The sequence below is a fragment of the Agelaius tricolor genome, unplaced genomic scaffold, assembly GCF_023055355.1.
Source record: "Agelaius tricolor isolate 1412-34295 unplaced genomic scaffold, bAgeTri1.0.p SCAF_33, whole genome shotgun sequence".
Taxonomy (NCBI): domain Eukaryota; kingdom Metazoa; phylum Chordata; class Aves; order Passeriformes; family Icteridae; genus Agelaius; species Agelaius tricolor.
The window spans coordinates 204788-231352 of record NW_027269293.1 but is presented as its reverse complement, the minus strand read 5'-3'; the positions used below and the strand labels follow the sequence as shown (position 1 = coordinate 231352).

The following is a 26565-nucleotide window of genomic DNA, read 5'->3' as shown; positions in this document are numbered from 1 at the left end:
TGGGAACATCCCCTGGGAACATCCCCTGGGAACATCCCGGGAACGAGATTGCAGCTCAGGGCCCGATGGGGACGAGGAGGGAGATGGAATTAAAGGGAAATAATGAGAATTCCTTCAGCCAGGCCGGGGAATGAGCCGGGGATTGACGGCCCCGCTTTTCCAGCAGCTCCCACCAAACCCCGCGGGGCGGCCCCGGATCCTGCGGGGCTGAGCCACGCCCAGGGTGACAATGACAGTGACACCCCCAGGGTGACATTGGCAGTGCCACCCCCAGGGTGACAATGACAGTGCCATGCCCACGGTGACATTGGCAGTGCCACCCCCACGGTGACATCGGCAGTGCCACCCCAGAGTGCCATTGCCAGTGCCATCCCCAGGGTGCCATTGCCAGTGCCACCCCAGGGTGACAATGACAGTGCCACCTGCACGGTGACATTGGCAGTGCCATGGGCAGTGCCACCCCCATGGTGCCATTGGCAGTGCCATGCCCAGGGTGACATTGGCAGTGCCACCTGCATGGTGACATTGGCAGTGCCACCCCATGGTGCCATTGGCAGTGCCACCCCAGGGTGACATTGGCAGTGCCACCCCCACGGTGCCATTGGCAGTGCCACCCCCACGGTGCCACTGGCAGTGCCACCCCCAGGGTGACACTGGCAGTGCCATGCCCAGGGTGACAATGGCAGTGCCATCCTCAGGGTGCCATTGGCAGTGCCATGCCCACAGTGCCATCGGCAGTGCCACCCCAGGGTGACAATGACAGTGCCACCTGCACGGTGCCATTGGCAGTGCCATCCCCACAGTGCCATTGGCAGTGCCACCCCCACAGTGCCATCGACAGTGCCACCCCAGGGTGACATTGGCAGTGCCACCTGCATGGTGACATTGGCAGTGCCACCCCAGGGTGCCATTGGCAGTGCCACCCCAGGGTGACACTGGCAGGGCCATTGGCAGTGCCACCCTCCTGTCCCAAACAGGCTCCATCCCTGCCCACAAACACCACAACCCCTCGGCGATTTCCCCTCCACCCACACAGGCCACAATATTTTCCTTTTTTTTTTTTGCCGGGGAGAAAATCTGAAATATTCCACTGGGGAATAAAAACACTGAAAATTAAAAACTTCTCTGGGGAAAAAAAAAAAAAATTAAAAAATAAAGAAAAAAAAAAAAAAGGCACAGAGGCCTGGAATAAACCTGAAAGGCTCCTTTTCTCTCTGTGCCTTGGCTCGCACACCCTGCAATTGGCTGCTTCCCTGGAATAGATTCCGTTGCTATGAGACCAAGTTTGCTTTTAACGAACCCCAGAAAATTAATGGTATTCAGCAGATAAGTCCTTAAAGTGGAACCTATTTTAAGAAATTCCTGCTAAATGGTTTACAAGTAGTCAGGAGGGAGGAGAAGGTTTCTGGAGCCCATCCCCTCCCCTGGCTGCTCCCAGCTGGGGCAGAGGGGGGGATCCGGGGCTGTTTTGGGATTGGGAGTGGGAGAGCTGAGCGTGGCACTGGTTCTGTGTCTCTCCCAGGGTGGCACAGCCGCCCCTGGCTGTCCCCAGCTGTCCCCATCAGCCTCAGGAACTCGGGGATTCTCTGCCCAGACCCACACGGGAGCTGCGGGATCAGAGCAGGGAGAGCCGGGGAGGGAGAAGGGCAAAGCTGCTCTGGCAGCGCCTGGGGACAGCAGAGGGCCCGGGGAAGGGCCCTGTGCCCGTGCAGGGTGGCAGCGCCCCCGGACCGGGCGCATTTCCCTCGGCACCGGGGCCTCCCCCAGGGACACATCGGGGCCAAGGCGCCGCCGTCCCGGCCTCAGCCCCTGTGGGACCCCCAGGGGGACTGGGAATGGCTTCCTCTTCACCCCACAGCACATTTTGGGGTGTCTGGGGCTGCCCCTGCTTCATCCCACAGCACAAACACACCCCAGGGCCTCCCCGCCCAAGGAAGGCCCCAAACTGGGTGAGCTCAGGGGTGCCAGGGGTGGATCCCAGGGATGGATCCCAGGGATGGATCCCAGGGATGGATCCCAGGGATGGGTCCAGGACAGGAAATCTGCTCCTCTCCTGGCCAAACCTGTTGATTTCCCCCCAAATTCCTCCTCTGCTGCAGCCCCAGGGTGGAAGAGGAGAAAAAACCCCTCAGGGGAGCCAGGGAGAGAGGATGGAGAGAGGGACTGGGGCCTTGGGCTGGTTCCTTTTCCACCTTTCCCATTTCCCAATCCCAGCCGGGCATTGCTGCTCCAAAGTCCCCACGGCGAGGGAGGGGTGGAGCTGTCCCCGTGCTGTTCCTGCAGCCCAGGCCGATCCTAAAGCGTTTTTAGCTCATGGATTTGTCCGGATCATCTCCACTTCCCTCTCCGGAGCGGCACTGAGGGCCCTCCCTCGGGCTGCACCCCAAAACCCGCCCTGGAAATTCCTGGGGTTACAGGGAACAACGGGGGCACGGATCAACCTTTGGGGTCACCACTGAGGGCCCTCCCTCGGGCTGCACCCCAAAACCCGCCCTGGAAATTCCTGGGGTTACAGGGAACAACGGGGGCACGGATCAACCTTTGGGGTCACCACTGAGGGCCCTCCCTCGGGCTGCACCCCAAAACCCCCCCTGGAAATTCCTGGGGTTACAGGGAACAACGGGGGCACGGATCAACCTTTGGGGTCACCAAACCCCCCCCGGCACGGCCTTCCTGGCATTCCCAGGTACAACAGGGGCACGGATCAACCTTTGGGGTCGCCCCTCGGAGCCGTCCCTCGCCCCAGCCCCGTCCTTGGGGCTGACCCCGCATCCCTGAGCGGGGAGGAGCGGGAGGGAAGGAGGATCCCAAACCCAGCGGGATCCTGGAGGGATCTGAGCCCCAGGATGCTCCCAAACCCCTCTCTGGAAGAACAAAGCTGCGATCTCTCCGCAGACGCGGCCACGAGCGGCGATGATTTATTTCCCTTCCCCGGCAGATAAATCGGCCTCGGGAACGGGGCTGGTGCTAAATTAAAATTTGCATGCTGTAATATATTTAAGCAACTTTCCTTCCACCCGGTTATAAACAGCGTTTCTCAGGGGGTTCTTTCGGAGCTGGCCCCGTTTCATTTATCTCCAGCACCAGTTAATTGTCGGGGTGGAAATTAAAACCACAGTGGCAAAAAAAAAAAAAAAAAAAAAAAAAAGGAAAAAAGAAAAAAAAAATCAAATTAAAAAGAAAAAAATTTTAAAAAAACCTAAAAGGAAAAAAAAATGTAAAAAAGAGGAAAAATTAATAAAATAAAAGCACCAGGGTTGGAGGTTGGAGGCGAAATCCCCAGCCAGGCAGAGGCACCAGCTCTGGGCCTGGGTAGGAAGCGATGAAAGGCAAAAATCCCATGGAGGCCGCGGGGCTGGAGGCTCGGGGAGCCCGGCGGGCAGCGAGGCCCCGGCTCCTGGAGGACGGCGGGAGGGTTTTTACATTCGGTTCTCTAGCTTTATGATATCACATACACTCATACAGCTAGATAACCAAAGAGAAAAACCCCCCCAGCTCTGCAGCCATCAGCCCTCGGCCGCCCCGCGGCCCCCGAGCTTCGTCCCCTTGGTGCCACCACGGCGGAAAGCCCAGGGGGGCACAGCAGGGATGGGCTGCGGTGCCTTGTGATGTGGCACGGCCACCCCCGTGCCCACCCCAGAGCCCTGGGGCAAGGCTGGTGCCCCCAAAAGGAGCAGGACCCCAAAGCGGGCTCAGCCTGGGGGTGGCACGGGACAGGCGCGGCACAGGGGGGGCACAGGGCAGGGATGGCATGGGACAGGGATGACACGGGACATGGATGGCATGGGGAAGAGATGGCATGGGACATGGATGGCACAGGGACAGGGATGGCACAGCTCAGGAATGGCACGGGGCAGAGGTGGCACAGCTCAGGAATGGCACAGGGACAGGGATGGCACAGCTCAGGAATGGCACGGGACATAAATGGCACAGCTCAGGGATGGCACAGGACATAAATGGCACAGCTCAGGGATGGCACAGCTCAGGGATGGCACCACGTGTCCCCCCAGGGACAGCCCCACAGTCAGGCCCAGGGAGCTGCCGGGTCCTTGCCAGCCCCAGACTCGCCCCCAGCCCCAGCCCAGTCCCACCGGCCAATTCCCGGAGTTTTTGGCACGGAACTGCTGAGTCAGGAAATCGCCCGGGCAGGGACGGGCCGAGCCCGAAAGGGCCCCCGGGGGTCCCCCCGCGCTCTTCTCCTCTTCCTCCCCTTCCTCCCACATCCTCTCCCGGCTGCCCGGAGCTTCAAACCCGGCAGGGACCCCGCACCTCCCGCGGGAATTTCCCGGGGGGTCACCCTGAGGGCCCCGGGATGGCCCCGTCCCCACCGGGGGGCTCCGGGCAGGGCCCCGGTACCGGCGGGGCGGGGGCTCCTCCCGGGGAGCTGCGGCCGCTCGGACGGAAACTCGGCGGAGCGGCTGCCCCGGTGCCCAACGGGAGAGCCCCGGAAGGGTCCCGGGAGGGCTCCCGGGGCGGGGGTACCTGCGCATCCCGCGGCTGCCGTCGGCTCCGGGTCAGCGCATCCTTGCCGGGCTGGCGGGGAACGGAGGAGGCTCGGCCCGGGGACGGGGACGGGGACGGGGACGGGGACGGGGACGGGGACGGGGATGGAGACGGGAACGGGGATGGGGATGGGGATGGGGGCGGCCATCCCCGCCCGGTGCCGGTGCCGGTGCCTCTCCCGCTGCCCGGCGTCTCCGGGACCTGCCTCTAAAGTTGAGGCAGAGTCAGCGGCGCGGCGCTGGCTGGAGGGCGGGGGAGGGCGGGAGGAGGGACGGGGCGGCCGGCGGGGACAAAGCCCGAGCGGCGGGGCTGGGACAGCCCGGGCGTGGGGCCGGGGCAGGGGTCACCCCCCCGGCAGGGGCTGCGCCATTCGCCACGGCCGCCGCCGTCCCCGGGGGCCGCTCCGTCTGCTCGGGCCGGGCCCCCCCGGTGGCGGCCGCCCGCCGCAGCCGGCCCGCCCCGTCGGGGAGGCGGCGGTGCCCCGGGGGTAACCCCGCTCGGGCCGGCGCTGCCGGAGCCGCCCCCCGGGCCGGGCTGGGCTCAAACCCCCGTGCCCGGGAGGAGGAGCGGCCGCGGGGGCGGGGGCGGCCGGGCCCGTCCCTCCCGTCGGGGCTGCGCTCACGGGAGCCGCTTGCAGAGGGGACATTTGGGAGACGCTCGGGAGCCGAGCGGGGCTCGAACAACCCGTTATCCCCGGTGGAACGGAGCCCACCGACGGGCCGGGCCTCGGCCGCGGAGAAACCCCCCCGGGCCGGGAGAAAGCGCGGCCGCGGCTCGGGGGGGCGGCGGGGCAGAGCCCGGGGCGCGGGGCCCAGGTCCGGCTCCACGTCCCCCCCGTGCGGCCGCCCGGGGCCGCTCCCCGCCGCCGCTGCCCGGTGCGGTCGCCGCGCTCCGCTCTCCCGGGGCCCCCGGGGCAGCACCGGCCGGGCCGGGGCACAGGAGCCCTTCCCGGGAGCCTCACCGGGGGCACGGCCGTGACCCCTGCGGGCACGGACCACGCCAAGGTGCCCGGGCTCACCGGAGCACACGCAGCGCTCGTGTCTCCGGTGCATCCTCACACCCATGGTCACACTCGCCCAGCTGCCCGCACGCCCCCGCACACGAGCCCAGAGCCACGCGGGGCCCCCGAATGCGCCCCCGGTTGTTCCCGGGCTCGTCGCGTCCCCGGTTCCCCGGCCTGGCCCTGCCCCGCGGGCTCCGCAGCGCTCCCGGGGCCGCCTCATGGCGCCGAGCCCCGGTGAAACGGCGGAAAACGAAACCAACCGGTGGCCCGGGCACGGTGGCGGGGCTGTGGCCCGGCCATGCACACCGGGAGCGGCGGCTCGGGCTGGGCGGCGGGGCCCGGCTCCCGCTCCCGGTGCTCCGATTTCGGGAGGGAGGCAGAGATCCGACCCCGGCCCTGCTGCCCGCACTCGGCCTTTTATATACCCACACACCTACACAGATGGAATCTATAGAATATATGGAATATACGGAATATATGGAATCTATAGAATATATGGAATATGTGGAATCTATAGAATATATGGAATCTATAGAATATATGGAATACATGGAATACCCGCGCGGGAAGGAACGGCGGCGCCGGCGGAAATGCCAACCCGCCAGCACCGGGGGCTCCCCGGGAGCAGCGGGGCTCTCTGTCCCTCGCCGGGCACACCAAGGGCCGGGCAGCCCTTGGTCAGAGCCCCCCAAAATGCCAGCGGCGGCCGCAGCATCGCGGGGAGCGAGCGGAGCCTCCTCCCGCCGCCGCCGGGCACCGGGGACCGGGCACCGGCCCCGCCGCTCTCCGTGGTGCTGAACGGCGGCCGCGCCGCCCCCGGGGCCGTGCGGGGTCGTGCCTCCTCCGTCCTTCTCTCACCGAGCTGCCGCTAATTGATTATCATTATTATGGCTATTAATTATCGTTACCGTCCCCGCGGCTCCGCGGCGCGGCCGAGCGCGGGCAGCGGGGACGCGGTGCCAGCGGTGCCCAATTCCCGGCTCGTCCCCCGCAACGGCCCCGGTGCTGCTGCCCGCCGTCCTCCCCACGCTCCGCGCCCCGCGTGGGCCGAGCCGCCGCCGTTACCTCCCGACCGGGGCTCCGAAATTCCGCCCTGGCCGCGGGCGGCCCCGGCCCCGCCGCCGCCGGTGCCCGCCGCGCTGCCCACGGCTCGGTGCCGTTTGCCCGAAGGGTAAAACCCAGCAACGAGCGCCGAGGGAACGAACGGCGCCGGCGGAGCCTCGCCGCCGCCCCGGGAGCCGCTCCGGCCCGGGCCCGGTACCGGGAGGGGCCGCTCGGGCAGCGGGGGCGCCGCCGGTGCCGCTCCCACCGCGCAGGGCCCCGCTGGCACCGCGCAGGGCCCGGGCGGGCCGCGGCGGCCCGGTTCGCCCCCGCCGGTCTCCGGTGCCCGCCGGGCACTGCTCGGCGGCCCCGGGAGGCGCGGGGGGAGCCGGGCACCGGCGGCACCGGGGGAGCGGCGGCCCCACGCGTGTGCGCGCCGGGGGCTGCACCGGGCCCGCTACTCCCGCCACTTACCGACTGCTCGCCCGCCTGTACCCGGTTCCCCGGCGGCTGCGGGCGCTGGGCCGGCCCCGGCGCCTCCGGTGCCCCGTTCTGCCCTCGCCCAGACCCCCGTGTGCATGAAATACCTTCACTACAGCAGCCATGTTGGGCTCCGGTGCGAGCGCGGCTCTCGCCGCAGGAACCGGCGGCCGCCTCGGCGGGAGGCAGCGCGGCGGAGCTCGGCGCGGGGGCCCCGCTTCCCCCCCGGAGCACCGGAGCCCCGGCAGCCCGGCCGGCCGCGGGGCCCCGTCCCAGCGCACCGAGCGGCGCCGCCGGGGCCGGCCCGGGCCGGGAAGTTGCCGCCGTTCCCGGTAACGCCACCAGCTGCGGGTCCCGCACCTGCCACGCATCCCTCCGGTGCTACCGGCCGCGTCCCGGGGCTGCCGCCGCGGAGGAGCTGGGGGGAGCCGCCGTTACCTCCGCCTCGCCCGGTGTCCGGTGCCCGCGACGCCGCTCGGCCGTGCCCACCTGGGGAGGGAAAGAGAGAAACGCGTCAGGAGCGGCCGCCGCCACGGCTCCAACTTGGAGCAACTTTGGCGGCGAGGCCGGCGGCGGGGGCGGGGGTAGGCGGCGCTGGAGCCCCTGCCCGGTGCCCCGGGGCCGGTGCCGCCGGCGGGCAGGGCGTGGGGCGCCCCGGGGCCGGTGCCACCCGCCCGGGGGTAGGAACAGCGCAGGGCCGCGCTGGGACACGGCCTCGGCTGCGGGGACAGCCCGGGCTGGGGCAGCCCGCACCTGGTGCCTGCCCGTCTGTCCGGCCGGCTGTCAGTCCGTCCCGGCTCGCCCCTGCCGCGGGCACCGCAGCCTCGCACCGGGCACTCCCCGGGCACCGGAGCCGCTCGGCCCGCTTCTCCTCCAAAGTGGATTTTTCTGCTGTTTATTTCCCTCCGCGCTTTTTTTCCCACCGAGATTTTTTTTTTTTCACCCCACCCCGTCTTTTTCCCTTCCTTTTCCCGCCCCAATTTTTTCTTTTCTCCAATTTTTTTTCCCCCCCTCCGCTCGTTTGACTCCAACGTCGCTGGGAATTATTTGCATTTAAAATCCAACGAGTCGTTTCCCTCCGCGTCGCTTCGCAGCTCCATTCCAGCAGCTCGGCAGAGGCGGGGGAGCGATCCCAAGGAAAAGGGGTCCCCAAACCCCCCAGCGAATTCCCCCGAATTCCTGCCCAGCTGCAAATATCGATGCGGGTGAAAACTAAAGGCTTAACAGATTTTAATGATTTTCTTCCCGCAGCCGCTGTCACCCAAAGGTGCTGCGGCAACAAAGAGCGGGATGGCGTTTGACGCTCGTATTTTTTGGCCTAAATATTTGCGGAAATATTCCCCCAAAGCCCCGAGCGCTGTGCAGAAGATTGATGCGCCTCCAAGCCATCACATCCTGCCCTGCCAAGTGCTTCCGAGGAAAATCTGATTTTCCATTTCTCCCCCCGCCGCCGCCGATCCCGACACACGCGCGGCACCCGTCGAAACCGCGAGCGAGGGAAGGCACTGGGGATCGAACCAACCATTCCCAGTCCAAACTGGGAGCCGAACTGGTTTTCCCCCGTCCCCGTGCGCGGCGGAGATTCCCCAGCTCGGGGAACAACGGCGCGGGGTTCCCGCCGTGCCCGCTCGGGCAGAGCTGGGCACAGCAGAACCCCCCGGACACTTTTTGTTTTTCAAGGGGAAAAATAGCAACAAACCAAGAGAATTAATTATTTTTTCTTCCTTTCGCCAGAAATACCGAATTCAACCCCGGCTTTTTGCATGGGGATATTTTTTTTTCCCCTTGTATTCTTTTTTTTCCTTCTTTTTCCTTTTTTGCTTTCCTTTTTTTTTTTTTTTTGTTTTTGTTTTGTTGTTGTTGTTGTTGTTGTTGTTTTTACAGCCTCGCACCAACGCAGGGATGGAAGGGAATGCCCACACAACACCGCAGCCCCACACAGAACCCCCCACGCCCCTTTCTCCCTGCTCTCTATATTTTTTTTTAACCCCCAAATCCTTCCCTCGCAAAATTATAATTTAAAAAAATATCAAAATAGCTGCACACACCGAAACTCCGCTCCGGCAGCCCCTTACCTCGGGCACCGGGCAGGGCAGGGCAGTCGCTCCGACCGGCCCCGGGGCTCTAAACCCCGGGGGTGGCTTTTGTGAGTTTGCCGGAGTTTCCCCGGGCTGTCCCCTTTTGTGTCCCATTGCCATCTAGAGGCCCCGATTAATTAATTTCACACCGAAGCTCGGGAGAAAATTTTCCCACAAAACAAGTGAGCGAGGAGATGTGAAACTCCAAAAAGAAAAGGAGTCAACATCAAGTTCAACAGCATGCGGGGAAAGGCCCATTTCCATCACAATCGCGTCTGAGCGGGGGCCGGGCGGGGGGCGGCGGGCGGCGGCCCCCGCGCCCCCTCCGCGCGTTCCCAGGCTCGGAACAATCGCGCTCTGTTTGCCTCGCACATGCCGGCGTTTGGGCACGGAGGCTGCCTTGGGATAACAGGAATAATGAGGGGAGGGCGGCTCGGGGGGAGCGCGGCGGCGCTGGCAGCGGGGCCGGGCGCACCTGGGCCGTGCCGGTACCGACCTGTTGAGCCCCGGCCGCCGGGAGGAGCCGCGCCGGGTGACGGCGACCGCGAGGGCTCCGCGGGGACCCCAGAGCAGCCGGGGGACGGCGGCGGCCCCCGCGGCGGCGCGGGGACACTTTTCGCCAAGTTTGGTGTCCCCTCCCTTGCGTCCCCGCCGAGCCCGGCCACGCGTTTTCCCACGGTCCCGGGGGAACGGGGGGTGCGTGGCCCGGGGGAGCGGGGGGCCGGGGCCCGGGGTGGCCGAGGCGGTGGTGGACGTGTCCTGCAACCCAAGCAGCTCGGCTCCGCCGGGCATTGTCCCCACGGAGCCCGTGGCCATTGTTCCCGGCGCTGCGGGAGCCGGAGGGAGGGCAGCTTTCCACGCCTCGTCCCCGTTCCCCCCTCCCCGCGCCATCTCGCCCCCACCCCGACACTCGCACCGGGGCTGCCGGGACCCTAATCCGGGACGGGGCGGGGGGAGGGCGAAGAACACCCCACCCACCCCCGGAAAAAAAAAAAAAAAAATTAAAAATATCGGGCGAGGGAAGGGGAGGCGCGGGGTCCCCCCTCGCAGACTTCCTCCAAGTTGGGAGAAGCGGGAGGGGGAGCGCGGCGGCCGCCGGTGCCCGCCCAGCCCTGCCCCGCCGGCACCGGCAGCACCGGCGGCACCGGCGGCCGCCCCGGCGCGGGGAGTTCAGTGCGGGGCAGAGGAGAGGGGGGGAAAAACGGCGGCGGAAAAAAGAGGGAGTGGGGAGGGGATTATTTACCTCCCTCCGCACCTCTGCGTCCATTACTGACTTAGCGGCGGCCGCGGGAGCCGGGAGCCGCCGGGACGCCGGGGCTGGGGGGAACCGGCACCGGCAGCGGGCAGGGCGCGGAGCCCGGGGCCATCCGGGCGGGGCTGCGGCTCCCGGGAGCCCCGGCCGGGCTGCGCGGAGCGGAGCCCCCGCGCTCACGTTGCCGTTACGTGGGGTTAAACAGGGAACGTCCGCCCGAACGCCCCGAGCGCACCGGGCAGCCCCGGCCCCGCCGCTGACGGGGCCTCGGGGTGAGGCGGCAGTGGCGGGGGGCGGATTCCGCCCAAACATCCATTTTGTCCCTTTTGGAAATGGAGATGGGAGAGAGGAGGGGAAAAAATGCGTCTTTTTTTTTTTTTTTTTTTTTTTTTTTTTTTTTTTTTTTTTTTTTCCTTGCTTTCTCCATATTTTACTACGTAAGGAATGACGCGCTCGCGTCGGGAGCGGGATAGGTTCGCCCGGAGCTTGGAGAGGGAGGGGGGAAACCAGGCTGGGGGGAGCGCGGGGGCGGGGGGCGGCTCTGGCAGCAGCAGAACCTAAAAATAACGAGGATTTTATTATTTAAAAAAAAGGAGATATAATAATAATAATAATGATAATAATAATGATAATAATGATAATAATAATAACAGCAATCGCGCTGACCCCGCCGATGCGGCCCTGCACGGGCAGCGGGTGGCAGCGGCCGCTCCGGGGACCCCACCGCGCCTCCCCGGGGACCCTCGGGATTTGGGGCACCCCAGGGGGGGCGCGGGGAGGGTTTGGGGGTCCCCCTGCCCCGTGCCCCCCTCCCGGGGCTGCGGCAGGGGCTGCGGAAGGCGCTCCCCTTTCCGGGCCGCCGCGGGATTATTGCGTGGAGATGAAGCAGAAATTGGCAATTTTTTATTCCATTCCAGCCCAAATCCCTCGCTGTTCCCGGGTTAACACCTCCAAACCCCCGGGAACGGATTCCCCCCTCCCTTCGCTTCTCCCGGGCGCGCCGGGGTTTTGGGAGCGCTAAAAAATCCCGGGGGTTCCGCGCGGCGCCCGGGGGGGTTCGCGCCCCAAATTCGGCCTCGGGGAAGGGGGGGACACCCAGGGACACCGAACCCCCGCGGAGCCGGAGCCCCCGAGCGCGGCCGGGAGAGCCGGGCCTGGATTGAGCCCCGCAGCCCCCGGGATGCGCGGCCGCCGCCGAACCGGGACCGCGCCGCTGCCGGTGCTGGGGCCGCCCCGGTGCCCTCCCGAGTCCTGCCCGCCCCGGGGACGAGCGGCCCCCGCCCGGTGCTGCGGGGAGGCCTCGGGCTCCGCGCTCTGCCCTAATGAGCTCCGCTTATGCATTTCCTCATTAACGAATTTTTCTCGCGGCCGAGCTCGGGGGCACCGGGACGCGCGTCCCCGGCCGCCCGCCGCCCGTCCCGTCCAACCGGGGCTTCCCGGCGGCTCGGCCGCTCCCTGCCGGCCCCGGCAGAAGCAGGAGGCCTGGCCTGAGCGTCCGACGCCCCAAATCTTGCGGCCAGCCTCGTGATTCCCGTGCCCGGAGCTGCGGTGCCATCCCCGCCCTCGGTGGCCGCGAGAGCCCCGGTTTGCCCGGGGGCTTCCCCCGGTAAAAGGCGCTCGGGCCGGGCCCGGCTCCCCCAGCCGCCCGGTACCGGCGCGCCCGCTGCCCCCCAGCCCCGACGGCGCGGATTTAGGGGAGTGGGTGGCGTATTTGGGCTCCTTGATGGAGTTTTGATCAAAAATTCATTAAGAGGCGCTCGGCACAGCGCCATGAATATTTCAGGGCTTTTGCAAAACAACAAAATGGGTGTTTGGGGGAGGATGCACCGGGGGACAGGCAGCCCCCGGTGCCCGTCTCGGCCCCGCTTTGAGGCGGCGGGGACGCCAGGAGGGACCGGTCAGCTCCGTTCCGTCGGGGCCGCGGCCCCGGGGCTCGGTGCGGCCCCGTTGTAAGGCGTGGAACGGCCCCGGTTCCGGCGGAGATCGGCCCCGGTTGGGGAGGGCGGCCCTGCAGGGACACCGGGCTCCGGAGCCACCCCGGGCCTGCCCCGGGACGGGCAGAGCTGCGGGGTGGGGACAGCGCGGGGACCCCGTGGCCGCCCGGGATCGGGGACACCCCCGCCCCGAGGGATCCGCTGCCAGCGGCTGCTGCGGGCGGAATAACCCCAAACCCACCGTGCCAGGCCCGCCTGGAAAGGTCCCCGGCCCCAAATGGGGTGCGGGTCCCCCGGCACGTCCCGCCCGCAGCGCAGGGGAGGCGCCGGCCCCGAGCGCAGACAAAGCCCCGGCGGCTCCGCCGGAGCCCAGCGCCCCCCGAGCGGCGCGGCCGCCCCGGCTGGGCCCGGGGTGACCGGGATGGACCGGGCCGCCCCCGGGCCGGCTGGGAAGGGCTCAGGGAGCGCCGGAGGTGGCCGGGGTTGGGGACAGCGCAGCTCTGCCCCTGCCCCGAGTCACCCCCGGCAGCTGCGGGTCCCTGGTGCCACCTCTGGGGCAGCGCCATGGGCAGCGCCAGCCCCTCCGCCAGGCTGAGGACACAGGGACAGCAAGGCCGCTCCGAGGGACCCCAGCGGGGCTGGGGACACCCCGGGGCACTTCCCGAGCCCAGTTCGGGACGTGTCGCAATGGGCGGTACCGGACCTGCCGGCAGGGCTGGGATGCGCAGCTCCGGCCGCTCCCGGCGCTCCCGCCGCTGCCCTCCGGTCCCGCCGGCCGTTCCCGGGTGCCGGGGCCGGGACGCGCCGCGTCCCCCCCGCCGCCACCGCCGCCCCCGCAGCCCCCGGCCCCTCCCCGGGGCTCACCTCGCCCTGACATTTCCTGGCGCTCCTTCCATGCCAGCGGGTTGCCATAGCAAATCTAAATCTTACAAACAAAACCAGGGGGAGAGAGGGGAAAAAAAAAAAAAAAAGAAAAAAAAAAAAAAAAGGCCTGATTAGCATATATTCAAATGAGGCGTGCAATAATGCAAACCATAAATCATGCAGTCATTGCTATTCAATCAGAGCCTCTTACCCCAGCCCCCACTCCCGCTCCCGCTGTGTCGCCTCCTCTCGCAGCCGCAGACCCCGGCCCGGGCCCAAAGGTGGCCCTGGAGGGGACCCGCCACCCTCGGGGGGTGGCGCTGGGCCCGGCGCGGCTCGGCACAGCCCCCTAATCCCGCCTGGTATTTGTGGCGCTCTATTAAACCGGGCAAACTCTCGCCAGGATTAATCTCCCGCCCAGGTTTTAATCTCGGGGCCATAATCCATCGCTCCCCAGCCGGGGGAAGGGGCCCAGCTCGGCCTGGGGGTGTGCGGGACCCCCGGCCCTGCCTGATCCCGGCCTGGGGGTGCCCGAGCGGTGCTGGGGCGCCCCGAGCCCCCCCGGGTGTCCCCGTGGGTGGTGGCGCTGCAGGACCCGGCTGTCCCTCCCTGTCCCCCCCCAGCAGCGCCGCCGTGCCCAGCACAGCCCCCAGGGATGCTCCCCCACCCCAAAACCGGCAGAACCCCCAAACCCAGCCCAGCCCTGACCCAAAACAGGCTCAGCTCAGCTAGGCCGGGCCTTAACCCCCGCCTTGCCCCCCAGACCCCGATTTTCAGGGGTTTTTCCTTCTCCCCCGTGCTCTGAGACCCCCGAGAGGCTTTTCTGGGGTCACCGAGGGGTGGGGGCAGCACGGCTGAGCCCCAGCGACCCCACCGGAGCAGGGGTGACCCGGCTGTCACCCACCCCGCGGGTCAGCGACCCCGAGAGGTGGCTCTGAGCCTGGGGGACACGGGCCGGGACAGCGACGCTGAGACCGAGGGCGTGCGGGCAGTGCCACCTCTCCCGCGGGGACATCACCGCCGTGCCACCCCGAACTGGGCCGCCCGCGCCCAAAAACCTCACAGCAGACACCCCGAGCCCCCCAGCTCTTTATTGGTGCGAAGATAATAAATAGAAAAGAGCCCCTGCTGGGGGCGCAGCGCTGTCCCCTGTCCCTGTCCCTGTCCCCTGTCCCTGTCCCCATGGCCGCGGGATGGGGCCGGGGCTGCCGGGTTGGAGCCGCTGCCGCTGCTCTCAGTCCTGCTGCCCCCGCGTGGCGCTTCCCGGCCACTCCGGCTGCTGGGACACGCTGGGGACAGGCTGGGGACAGGCTGGGGACAGGCTGGGGACACGCTGGGGACACTGCGGGGACAGCGCCCAGCGCCCCCGGACAGGACACGGCCACAGCTCCCGGCCGCGCCCAAAGGAGGGGACTTGGGGAGGGGGGGTCTGGAGGAGCTGCAGCCCCCGGGCGGGGACAGCGACCCTGGGGGCACCGGGGGATCCCGAGCGGCTGCGATGGGGCAGGAGCGGGGGCTGCTTCCCCTCCCCGCGCCCCGCCGGCCTCGCTATCTCTGCCAAACGTCCAGGGGCTGTGCCCTCCGCGCGGGGACCGCGGGGACAGCGGGGACCGCGACCCTCGGCTCGTCCGGCAGCGGCCGCGGCGGCCCCGGCGCGTACGGGGGGAAGCTCTTGGCGAAGCCATCGCGGGGCTGGAGCTCGCCGGAGGCTCGGGGGGCCTCGCTGAGGGGCGCCAGGGTGGGCAGGGGGGGCTGGGGGGTGCCCGGGGCACAGCCCAGCCCCGGCGACGCCCGCTCCGATTTGATGCTGATGGGCTGCGGCTGCGGGGACGCGCCGGGGACAGCGGCTGGCGGCTCCTCCGCGGGGACGATGCGGCTGCTGGCCCTGCGGCGACAGCGAGGGATGAGGGGCTGGCCCCGCCTCACCGGCGCCGTGTCCCCTTGTCACCCCTACAGGGGCTGAGACCCCCGAGCTCCTGTCCTGGGCTGGTTCTGGCCCAGCTGGGCCCACACGGCTGCTGGGGGGGACATGGGGACAGGACCCACGGGGGATCCCGGCTGGGAATAACCTGGGGGTGCTTCGGGGTGACCCCCAAGAGCAGCCGCTGGGTGGGGGCTGGCCCTCGGTGCCGCCCATGGCCGGGAGGTGACAGCAGGATGGGGTCACCCTCGTCTTGTCCCCCCTGTCCCCTGCCCCAGGCCACCCCTGTCCTTACCACAGTGCTGCCATGTCCTGTCCCCGCTGTCCTGCCCTGTCCCCACCCTGTCCCCTGCCCTGTCCCTCCTGTGCCCCCCCTGTCCCTCCTGTCCCCATCCTGTCCCCTGCCCTGTCCCCACCCTGTCTCCTGCCCTGTCCCTCCTGTCCTCATGCCAGGGCCACTCCTGTCCCCACCCTGTCCCCTGTCCTGTCCCCACCCCTCCTCACCCCAGCGCTGCCATGTCCCGGGGGTGCTGCCAGGCCGGGGGGGGCTGCAGGAATCCGGGGGGCGTTGGGGCCTCTCCAGCCCCAAAATCTGTGGGTGAGAGCACACAGTGAGCGGGAGGGGGTGACAAAGGGAGGGGACAGGGCTGTCCCGAGGCTGGGGCAACGCCACTCACCCGCCTGGGCCGGGCTGAGGAAGGGGAAGCCGGCGAGGCCGTGGCTCGGGAGGCCGGAGCTGCCCGGGCTGAGCACGGGGCTCAGCGTCTGCAGGGCGGGGAACAGCGGCCGCTGCGGAAAACGGGGGGACCCCAATGGGTTCGGGGTCCCAAAGCCCCGCGGGGACCCCGAGCCCCCCAGCAAGGACCAGAGGAAGGGGCGGATGGGAGGAGCGGGGTCTGGGAAGGGGACAGCCATGTGGCCTCGGGGACAGTCGTGAGGCCCTGGGGACAGCCGTGTGGCCCTGGGACAGCCATGAGGCCCTGGGACAGCCACGTGGCCTCGGGGACAGCTGCATGGCTTTGGGGACAGCCGACTCACCGCCGCGGTGCCGCCGCTCCGGCCGCTGGCCAGGCCGCCCTGGCTCTCCCCGCGCCGGCCCTCGGCCCCCAGGAACAGCGGCGGTGGCGTTTTGGTGGCCAGGGCGCGGCTCAGGCTGGTGGCGGGGAACAGGGGGTAGCCGAGCCCTGGGGGACAGACGGACAGCGGGACACACGGATGAGCCCCGGGGCAGCCGGGTGTGCCAGCAAAGCCACCGGGCTGCGACAGGAGGTGACACCCAGGGCAGGGGACGGGGGCTGCAACGCCCGGCTGGAGGGAATGGCACCCACGGGAATGGCCAGCGGCCACCCCGTCCCGGGTTTGGGGTGCTGCCTGTCCCCATCCCTGCCTGTCCCATCCCTGCCTCCTGTCCCCATCCCTCCCTGTCCCCATCCCTGCCTGTCCCATCCCTGCCTGTCCCATCCCTGCCTGTCCCCATCCCTGCCTGTCCCATCCCTGCCTCCTGTCCCCATCCCTCCCTGTCCCCATCCCTGCCTGTCCCATCCCTGCCTGTCCCATCCCTGCCTGTCCCCATCCCTGCCTGTCCCATCCATCCCTGTCCCATCCCTGCCTGTCCCATCCCTCCCTGTCCCATCCCTGCCTGTCCCATCCCTCCCTGTCCCCATCCCTCCCTGTCCCATCCCTCCCTGTCCCCATCCCTCCCTGTCCCCATCCCTGCCTGTCCCTATCCCTGCCTGTCCCATCCCTGCCTGTCCCATCCCTCCCTGTCCCCATCCCTCCCTGTCCCCATCCCTGCCTGTCCCATCCCTGCCTGTCCCCATCCCTCCCTGTCCCCATCCCTCCCTGTCCCCATCCCTGCCTGTCCCCATCCCTGCCTGTCCCCATCCCGTGCCACCTCCCACCCCCGGGCATTTCCAGGCTTGGGCCCCGGGGTTTGTGGCATTTCCAGCCCCTTTCTGTCCCCACCGGGGCTGAGACCCCGTGCCAGGCTGTGCCCGGGATGGGCTCGATGGGCACAGGGTGAGGGCACAGCTGCTGCCGCTGCTGCCGGGCACAGGAAGCAGCTGGAGCCACCCCGGGCCGGTGTTTCCACAGCTGCGGCCCCGCTCCTGCCCACGCAGCCCCGGCCCCGCGCCCGGGAAGGCCCCGCGGGAGGAGCTTTGCATGCGGGGCCGGGCGGGGAAAATCCCCGCGGGGCAGGGACGGGGTGGGCACGGCCGGGACAGGGGCCAGGGCGGGAATGGGGTGTCCGGGGAGGGGGGTCCGTGGAGGGAATGGGGTGTCCGGGGAGGGGGGTCCGTGGAGGGGATGGGGTGACCATGGAGGGGATGGGGTGTCCAGGGTAGGGGGCCCATGGAGGGAATGGGGTGTTTATGGAAGGAATGGGGTGTCCATGGAAAGGAGGAGGTGCCCATGGTGGAAATGGAGACCCCATGGTGGTAATGGATTCCCTATGGTGGGGATGGGGTGTCCATGTTGGAAATGGGGTGTCCATGATAGGGATGGGGTGTCCAGGGGGGTGCCGGGGTGCCCATGGCAAGGATGGGGTGCCCATGGCGGGGATGAGGTACCCAGGGTGGTAATGGGGTGTCCAGGGGGTGCCGGAATGCCCATGGTGGGCACAGGACCCCCATGGCAGGGATGGGGTGTCCAGGGTGGTGCCAGGGTGCCCACAGCGGGGATGGGGTGTCCAGGGTGGTGCCAGGGTGCCCATGGTGGGGATGGGGTGTCCAGGGTGGTGCCAGGGTGCCCATGGTGGGGATGGGGTGTCCAGGGGGTGCCGGGGTGCCCATGGTGGGCACAGGACCCCCATGGCCGGGTCCCCTCCCCGGTGCCCACCCCTGCAGTGTCCCCGAGCCTACCTGGGGGCAGCGGCCCCGGGGACCGTCCGGGCGCCTTGGGAGCCGCGGCTCTGAGGGCGGGGGAGCGGCCCTGGCCCTGCGGGGAGCCCAGGGAGCCCTCGGGGGCCAGGGGGGAGCTGCCATAGGCGGCCTCGGGCAGCGGCACCGGGCTCTGCGGGGACACAGGGGTCAGGGACAGGGACCGTAGGGGACACACAGGGGTCAGGGACAGGGACCCTCGGGATCCTTGGGGACCCTCAGGACTCTGCAGGACAAGTCAGATCCCAAAGAGAGGGAGGGGACAGGACACCTGGGGACCCTCGGATGAACCCTTCAGGATGAACCAAAACCCAAGGACAGGGATGGAATGGGATCCTTGGGGACACCTGGGGACGCTCAGGACCCTTCAGGATGAACCAGAGGCCAAGAAGGGCGTGAGGACCCTGCAGGACAAACCAGAACCCAAGGCCAGCGAGGGGACAGGACTCACATAGAACCTGGGCCGCGCCAGGGACAGATCCACGCCCTCCCCGAGCCTCCTGCCCCTGTCCCCGGGCGGCTCCGGGCCCTCCTCCAGCTCCAGCTCGTGGCTCTCCAGCCCCAGCCCTTTGCGCTTCAGCGTCTGCGGGGAGGTGACAATGAGCGCGTCCCTGCGGCACCGCGGGGCCCCGGGGGCCGCCCCGGCCGCTACCTCGAGGATGTCGGAGTTGGTGCGGCTCTCGTGGGGCTCGCTGTACTCGGTGTACTTGAGCAGCACCTTGTCCATGTCGGTGCTGGCGTACTGGAACAGGCGGTTGGTGCTGTTGAAGATGATCAGGGCGATCTCGCAGTCGCACAGCACGCTCAGCTCGTACGCCTTCTTCATCAGCCCGAATTTCCGCTTGGTGAAGGTCACCTGAGGGGGGCCGGCCGTGAAAACCCCCCGAGAACGGCGCCCATTCCTCCCAGAAACGCTCCCCCCGGGGTGGTTTTGCCTCCCGTCCTCCTCATCCTCCCCCTGGTCCCACCTCACCCCGAGCAGCCCCCACCTGCCGGTTCCGCTGGTCCAAAATGCGGCTGATCTGGATCTTTTTGCGGCCCATTTTCGCCTCCTCCGCTGGGTTCGGGGCTGGAAGAGAGCGAGAAACGCCTGAGCCCCGCGGCCCTCGGGGCTGTCCCCAGCCAGGGTCCGCCCCAGCGCCGCCAAAAATAAGTTTGGCTGCGAAAAAAAATCGATTTTCGGAGGAAGTTCGGTCATTTCTTCTTCCGCGAAGATGGTGGCCAAGCGGAAAATGGGGGGAAATTGGGAAATTCTGTTGGGTTAGAGGGGAAAAAATCCCCTTGGCCTTGCCCAGCCACCCCAATCCACACTCCCCAAGCGCCTTTGGGTGTCGGCCGCGATCCCAAATCACGGGATCCCAAATCCCGGGGGTTTGGGAGCCGAGTTCTCACCCCAGACCCCCGAGGCTGCTCCCGAAGCTGCTCCCGGCGGCTCCGTGGGACGGGGAGGGCGCTTAAAAGGGGGCCGGGCTGGCGGCGGGGAGGGTCCCTCAGACAAAAGGGTTGGTTTGAGGTTTAAATTTGGGGATTTTTTTTAAATTTCTTTTTTTAAATTTTTTTTTTCAGGCTCCAGCAGACTAAATTTGACCTCCGCCACTCGCGGGCCAGGAAGTGGCGGCACGAGGAGGCGGCGAAGCGAAACCGCCCGCCCGCCCCGAGAGCCGGCCCGGGACGGGGACACGGGGCTGGCGACCCCCGGGGCCGCCGTGGCTGAGGGGCGCAGCACCCCCGAGCGCGTCACAGCGCTGGGACACCCCCAATTGCTGTCACTGTCCCCAATTGCTGTCACTGTCCCCAATTGCTGCCCCTCTGACACCCCCACAGCGCTGGGACACCCCTGTTCCTGTCACTGCCCCCCAATTGCTGTCACTGTCCCCTGTTCCTGTCACTGCCCCCCGTTCCTGTCCCTCTGCCACCCCCACAGTGTGGGACACCCCAATTCCTGTCACACCCCCCAATTCCTGTCACACCCCCCTGTTCCTGTCCCTCTGCCACCTCCACAGTGTGGGACACCCCCAATTCCTGTCACACCCCCGCAGTTCCCACTCCTCTGACACCCCCACAGCGCTGGGACCCCCCAATTCCTGTCACACCCCCCAATTCCTGTCACATCCCCCCCAATTCCTGTCACATCCCCCCCAATTCCTGTCGCACCCTCCAGTTTCTGTCACATCCCCAGTTTCTGTCACACCCCCCAGTTCCTGTCCCTCTGTCACCCCCCCAGCAAGAGCCACCCCAAAATCCCCCAATTCCACCAGCGGGGCAGGGCCACGGGTGGCACTGAGATGTCCCCAGCCCCACCCGGGTGCGGGGACAGACCTGGCCTGGCTCTGTCCCCGCTGTCCCCAAACCACGGGGCAGGAGCGGGGCTGGGACACAGCGGGGCGGTGGCTCCGTGTTGGGGACGGCTTCGGGACCCCCCCGGTGCCAGGGGTGCAGTTGGGGACCCTCGGGTCCCCCGATGCCCCCGGCGTGTCCCGCCTCCCCCTCTCGAGCACGTTGCCATTTCACCATCGTGCTCGCTGCTATTTTTAGCTGATCAAAACTAATTTTAATTTATGGAAGGAAATTGCGCTGCCGTTCCCACGGCCCCGCTGCCACCCTGTGTCCCCGGGCCCACGCACGACCCCCCCCGTGCCCCCTCCCCGAGGGCCTGGGGGTGCCCAGAGCACCCCGGCCCCGCCGGAAAGGGCTGAGAATTCCCGGCTGGAAAAGGAGAGGTTTTCCTGTTCCCAACCATCCCGGGGGTGTCCTCCTGGCCCCGACACCTGCGCCGCTCCCTGGGGACACCCCGGGAGGCGTTTTGGGGGTGGCATTTTGGGGCAGGGGGTGCTGGCCTGGCTGTGACCCCCCCGTGTCCCTGCAGAGCCTCAGCCTGGGGGGAGATTTGAGGGAGGGATGGAAGGATGGACACAGGGATGGATGGATGGACACAGGGACGGATGGATGGACACAGGGATGGATGGACACAGGGATGGATGGACACAGGGATGGATGGATGGACACAGGGATGGATCCATGGGATGGATGGATGGATGGACACAGGGATGGATGGATGGACACAGGGATGAATGGACACAGGGATGGATCCATGGGATGGATGGATGGACACAGGGATGGATGGATCCATGGATCCATGGAAGGATGGTGGATCCATGGGATGGATGATGGATGGATGGATGGATGGATGGATGGATGGATGGATGGATGATGGATGAATCCATGGATGGATGATGGATGGATGGATGGATGGATGGAGGGATGGATCCATGGATCCATGGACGGATGGTGGATCCATGGATGGATGGATGGACACAGGGATGGATGGACACAGGGATGGATGGATGGATGGACACAGGGATGGATGGATCCATGGATGGATGGATGGATCCATGAATCCATGGATGGATGGTGAATGGACACAGGGATGGATGGATCATGGATGGACGGATGGAGGGATGCATCCATGGATCCATGGATGGACGGCTGCGTCCCCCACCTGCGGCAGGGCCATGGAACAACTCCAAGGATTTTCTTAGGGACAATCCCCCACAGACCCTTGGATGCTGTGGTACCTCAGAGCCCCATGGGGGACGCCCAGGGGGACCTGGAAGGTTCCAGCAGCCACAGGGAGATTCCAAGGGGGGTCCTGAGAGGAGCTGGTTGGGGTTGGGGTTGGGGTTGGCGTTGGGATCGCTCCCACCTCATCCCAACCATTCCCAGTGGGACCCAGCACCCACAGCTCGGCCTCACCCCTGACCCCGAGCTGGGGTCGGGTTTGTAACCAAAGCCCCGACTCTCTGTGCCTTTAGGGGTGTAAATCCCCAATTCCAGCTCCTGAGCAGTGAGCAGAGACCAAACCATCCCTGTGAGCCACCGTGGGACTCCCAGCACCACAGCGGGGCCTCCAGCACTGCCTGCAGCACCTCCACACCCCTGGCTGCTCCCAGAAACCCTAAACCCAACAAATTTATCCCAAAATCCAGGCAGGGGGGTACTAAAGGAAAAAGCTGCTCCAGGGTTGAGCACTCCCCTAAAACACCCCCAAGTCAGGGTCTCGGAGCTGCCCAGGGATTCATCCTCCCATGGGGAGCAGAAAGTGCAGGAAAGGGGGTTTTTACCAAATTATGGGGGTTTTGCTGCAAATCTGAGAGCCGGGGGTGACTGAGAAGGACTGGGAGGGGATTGGTTCTCAAGCACCCGCTAGTAGCTTCTGGCAGCTCCCAAAAAGCGTTTTGGGAGAAAAAATACAATTAGAGCCGGGAGAAAGAGCTTCTATCCCAAGGGAGGGGAAAATCTGAGCCAGGAGCAGCAAAATCCCACAGGAGGGAGGGGATGATGGTGGGACCAGGAGGGGAACAGGGGTGGGAATGGGGGCTTGAAATGGGGATTTAAATGGGGTTTGAGATGGGAGTTTGAAATGGGGATCTGAAATGGGGACTTGAAAAGGGAGCTTGAAAAGGGGATTTGAAATAGGGCTGGAAATGGGGTTTGAAATGGGAATTTAAATTGGGGGTCTGAAAGAGGGCTTTGAAATGGGGAATTTAAACGGGGATTTGAAATGGGGTTTGAAATGGGGGTGTGATATGGGGGTTTGATGTGAGGGTTTGAAATGGGGATTAAAAATGGGGGTTTTAGGAGCACCAGACCCGGAGTGCTGAGCCCAGAGGGCCAGGTCCAGGCCTGGCCCCGTGGTTTGGATCCCCTGGGAGTGGCTGAGCTGCTGTGAGCAGCATCCCGAGCCCAGCACGGGGAAAAGTCAAAGTTGAGCGTGGAGTTTGTGCTGGGCGCTCCTGCTTTTTATAGGTTGTTTAAACAAGGGAGCAGCACAAACCAGCGCGGGGCCGGCAGCGCTGGGCGGGGACTGGGAGCCAGCGGGGAATGGGGGAAAGGCGGGGACGGGGCCCTGAGGGGTTTTGGGACCACCACGGCCTCCCCACAGCCCGTCCCCCCCTTCCCAAGCGCCCAGCAGCCATAAAACCCCAAAGCCAGGGTTTGGGGCTCTGGGGGGCACGGCCGCCCTCCAGCCCTGCTGTCGCTGTCACTGTCACTGTCACTGTCCCCGTCCCCCTGGGCTGACACAGAGCGAAAGCCCCGGGCTGATGGGTGGAGGATTTTCGGTTCCAAAATGAGTGTGAGGAAGGAGGAAGGGTTGAAATGGCCCCAAAACCGAGGCAGCTCAGGGCCCTGGGAGGATGGACGGACACACGGACCCCCTCCGGCCCAGGGCACGACTGAGGCTCCCTCCAGGGAGGGAACTCACAATTCCCACAGGATTGGGCTGGGATTGACCTGGGGGTGGTCCCCGCTTGGTGCTGGGGGCACTCAGGGCTGGCCCCGGGGCTCTGGGGCTGCCTGGCTCGCGGAGCTGCCTTATCCTGACCATCCTGCGGGGATTTCCGGGAAGAGGAGGGAAATTCCAGGGGTTTGCATTGTCCTGATTCCCCCAGATCCTCCTGGTGCCCCCAGTGCAGCTCTGCAGCCCCTCACGGCTGGATCCCAGCACGATCCCTCCCCCTCTGCGCCAAAGGCTCACCAAGTTTCCCAAATCCACGTTTTTTGGGATGTCATGGGTGCCCTGGGCTTGGGAAGGTTTGGGATCCTAAACCAGACCTGAGGCCTGGTTTAAACTGGTTTACTGCCTGGTTTAGGCTGGTTTAAACTGGTTTACTGCCTGGTTTAGGCTGGTTTACTGCCTGGTTTAGGCTGGTTTACTGCCTGGTTTAGGCTGGTTTATTGCCTGGTTCAGGCTGGTTTATTGCCTGGTTTAGGCTGGTTTATTGCCTGGTTTAGGCTGGTTTATTGCCTGGTTCAGGCTGGTTTACTGCCTGGTTTAGCCTGGTTTATTGCCTGGTTCAGGCTGGTTTACTGCTGGCTTGACCCAGCAGGATCCCTCTCCCTTTGCACAGAACTTTCCCAAAGTTTCCCAAATCCGCTCTTTTGGGGTGCCATGAGTGCCCTGGGCAGGTTTGGGGTCCTAGGCCAGAGCTGAGCCTGCACCAGGTCCCTCCTTCCCCCGGAGCCCCCGGGGTCCCTGTGCCGTGTCCGGCCGGCAGCGGGGCCGTGGCACAGGGCCAGGCCTGGGATGTCCTGGTGGTCGCCCCCGCTCCTTTCCCAGCCCACGGCCCCAGGGATGCCCGGGGGGTCCCCTGGGGGCACAGCCCCCCCTCCTTGGGGCCCATCTCCGCTTCCCTGCTCATCCCGAGCTTCCAGGGAAATTCATTCCCTGGGAAAGTCCAGACCGGCAGCGCTGGGAGAGTTTCTGTCATTAAAAGAGTAAAAATCCCTGAGGATGGGGACAGGGACAGCAGGGACAGGGACAGGAGGGACAGGGACAGGAGGGGCAGGGACAGGAGGGACAGGAGGGACAGGGACGCACTGGCAGCGGGCTGTGCTGGGCAGGAGGATCCGGCAGAGGATCCACCTCACTGTCCATAGGTGCCAGGGGGACCCAGGTGCCCTGGGACACCCTGGGGATGGCACATGGAGGTGCCACCACGCTGGACATGGCACATGGAGGTGCCACCACGCTGGGGATGGCACATGGAGGTGCCACCACGCTGGGGATGCCCCTGGCAGGAGCCGTGCCCGTGTCCTGTCCCCTCGGGAGCGGGAGGGGACGGGGCCGCTGTGCCAGCCCGTGCCGGGAGCGGCCCGGCCGCTGTGCCACCCCCGGGAGGTGACAGCGCCATCGGGGGGACCGGGCGCGCTGTCCCCGCGGCCGCCGCAGCCGCACCGAGCCCGCCGCTGCCGTGCCTCAGTTTCCCCGCGCTCCGGTGGCCCGGGGGCGGCGGGGAGGCGGCGGCGGGGCCGGGGCAGGGCGGCCGCCGCCCAGGCTGCACTTTTGGGTTAAACCCGGGCGTTCCTCCCCGCGCAGACACGAGTAAAAATAACCGGCCCGAGCCCGGCGCAAACCGCAGGCTTTTTATAGCCGCCATCCCGAGACGGCGGGGCGGGGGCCGGGGCTCCGCCGTGCCCAGAGCCGCCCGCCGGGCGCCGGCCCGGCCGCACCGGCCCCTCCCCGGGCCGGCCCCGGGCTCCCCTGCCCGTGCGCCCCGCCGCGATGCGGACGGAGCCCGGCCGAGGAAAGCGGAGCCCACGGCGCTGCTGGCGCCCGCCGCCGAGCCCCGTGCCCGCCGCCGGTGCCACCGGAGCGCGGGACCCCCGTGCCCGCCGCGGGACACGCACCTGGGCAGCGCCGCTCCCTCCTCGGCGGCTCCGCGCCCTCCCGGCGCTGCAGCGCGGCCGGGGACGCCCCGGTGGCGGTGCCGGTGGCGGTGCCGGTGCTGGTCCCGGTGTCGGTGCCGGTGCCGGTCCCGGTCCCGTTCGTGTCCCCGGAGCGCTGCCGCCGCCTGAGCGAGCAGCGCCGCTGACATTTGCATAACCCCGCCCACACCGCCCGAAGATTTGCATACAGCAGCCGGGCTGCTCTGCCATTGGTTAGTGACGGGCGCTTATTTGCATAGTCACGCCCTTGTCCGGGTGAGGGGCGGGGAGAAGGAAAGGGGCGTGGTCAGGGGGTTCGGGCGCTGCAGGTGGGAAAAGGGAATATCAGGGAATATCAGGGAATTCAGGGAAAATCAGGGAATATCAGGGAATCCAGGGGAATCGGGAAAATCAGGGAGCATCAGAGAATATCAGGGAATATCAGGGAATTCAGGGAATTCAGGGAATTCAGGGAATTCAGGGAAAATAAGGGAATATCAGGCAATTCAGGGGAATCGGGGAAATCAGGGAGCATCAGAGAATATCAGGGAATTTGGGGGAATCAGGAAATCAGGGAATATCAGGAAATATCATGGAATATCAGGGAATATTACGGGAATCAGGGAATATCAGGGAATCAGGGAATATCAGGGAATATCAGGAAATGAGGGAAATCAGGCGCCACCCAGCCCCACAGCAGGGACATTTTTGCACCCTGGACATCCTGGGGGTCCTGTCCCCGCTCCCAGCCCCGGGGAGGAAAACCTGGAGAAATGAGGAATTTCTGGACGAGGCTCTCAGGCGCTCAGGACGTGCCACCTTCCTCAGAGCTGCTTTTAAATCTCGTGATTTATGGAGTGCAATTAGCGGAGCGTTAATGAGCCTCGCCAGTAATATTAATTGATCCTGAAGAGCGGGTGGGGGCAGAACAGAAGCGCCGGGGCTTCGGCAGAGTCTGAGGGGACCCGTCCAGGTGTCCCCTCCAGCCCCGGGACACTCTGGGGACACTCGGGGTGGCTCTTTGGGTGTGGGACATCCCTGCCCTGCCCTGCCCTGCCCTGTCCTTCCCCTCGCACTGCCCCGGTCCGGCCCGGGTCAGGGCCACTCCCAGCCGTGCTGGGCCGAGCCGTTTTCGGGGTTTTGGGGACAGGGACCCCGCGGTGCCCCCGGGTCAGGCGGTGCCCCCGGGTTCTTTCCCAGCTCCCAGAGCTTTGAGCTCCTTCTTGAGGCTCTTCCTGCCCCCAAATGCCGGGATTCTGGGGAGTTTGGGGTGCTGGATGCCCTGGGATGAGCGCTGCGCCCCAAGGGACGCGGCTGAGCTCTGTCACCGCCCAGGACACGGGAAAGGGACACAGATGCCGTCACCAGGAGCTGCTCTGGGGACCTTGGGCCGAGTCCCAGGGA

General features: G+C 66.5%; 1 protein-coding gene across 1 annotated transcript; it reads right to left on the bottom strand.

Moving 5' to 3' along the window:
• Positions 1–14230: 14230 nt before the first annotated feature.
• MEF2B (myocyte enhancer factor 2B) lies at positions 14231–25310 on the bottom strand. Its single transcript, XM_071451776.1, has 9 exons — positions 25144–25310; positions 18945–19024; positions 18608–18811; positions 18407–18538; positions 17938–18088; positions 16115–16260; positions 15754–15865; positions 15581–15668; positions 14231–15040 (listed from the first exon to the last, which is right to left on the bottom strand). The coding sequence occupies exons 2-9, from the start codon at positions 18996–18998 to the stop codon at positions 14704–14706; spliced, it is 1224 nt and encodes a 407-aa protein (XP_071307877.1). The 5' UTR covers positions 18999–19024; positions 25144–25310; the 3' UTR covers positions 14231–14703.
• Between the last annotated feature and the right edge of the window lie 1255 nt (positions 25311–26565).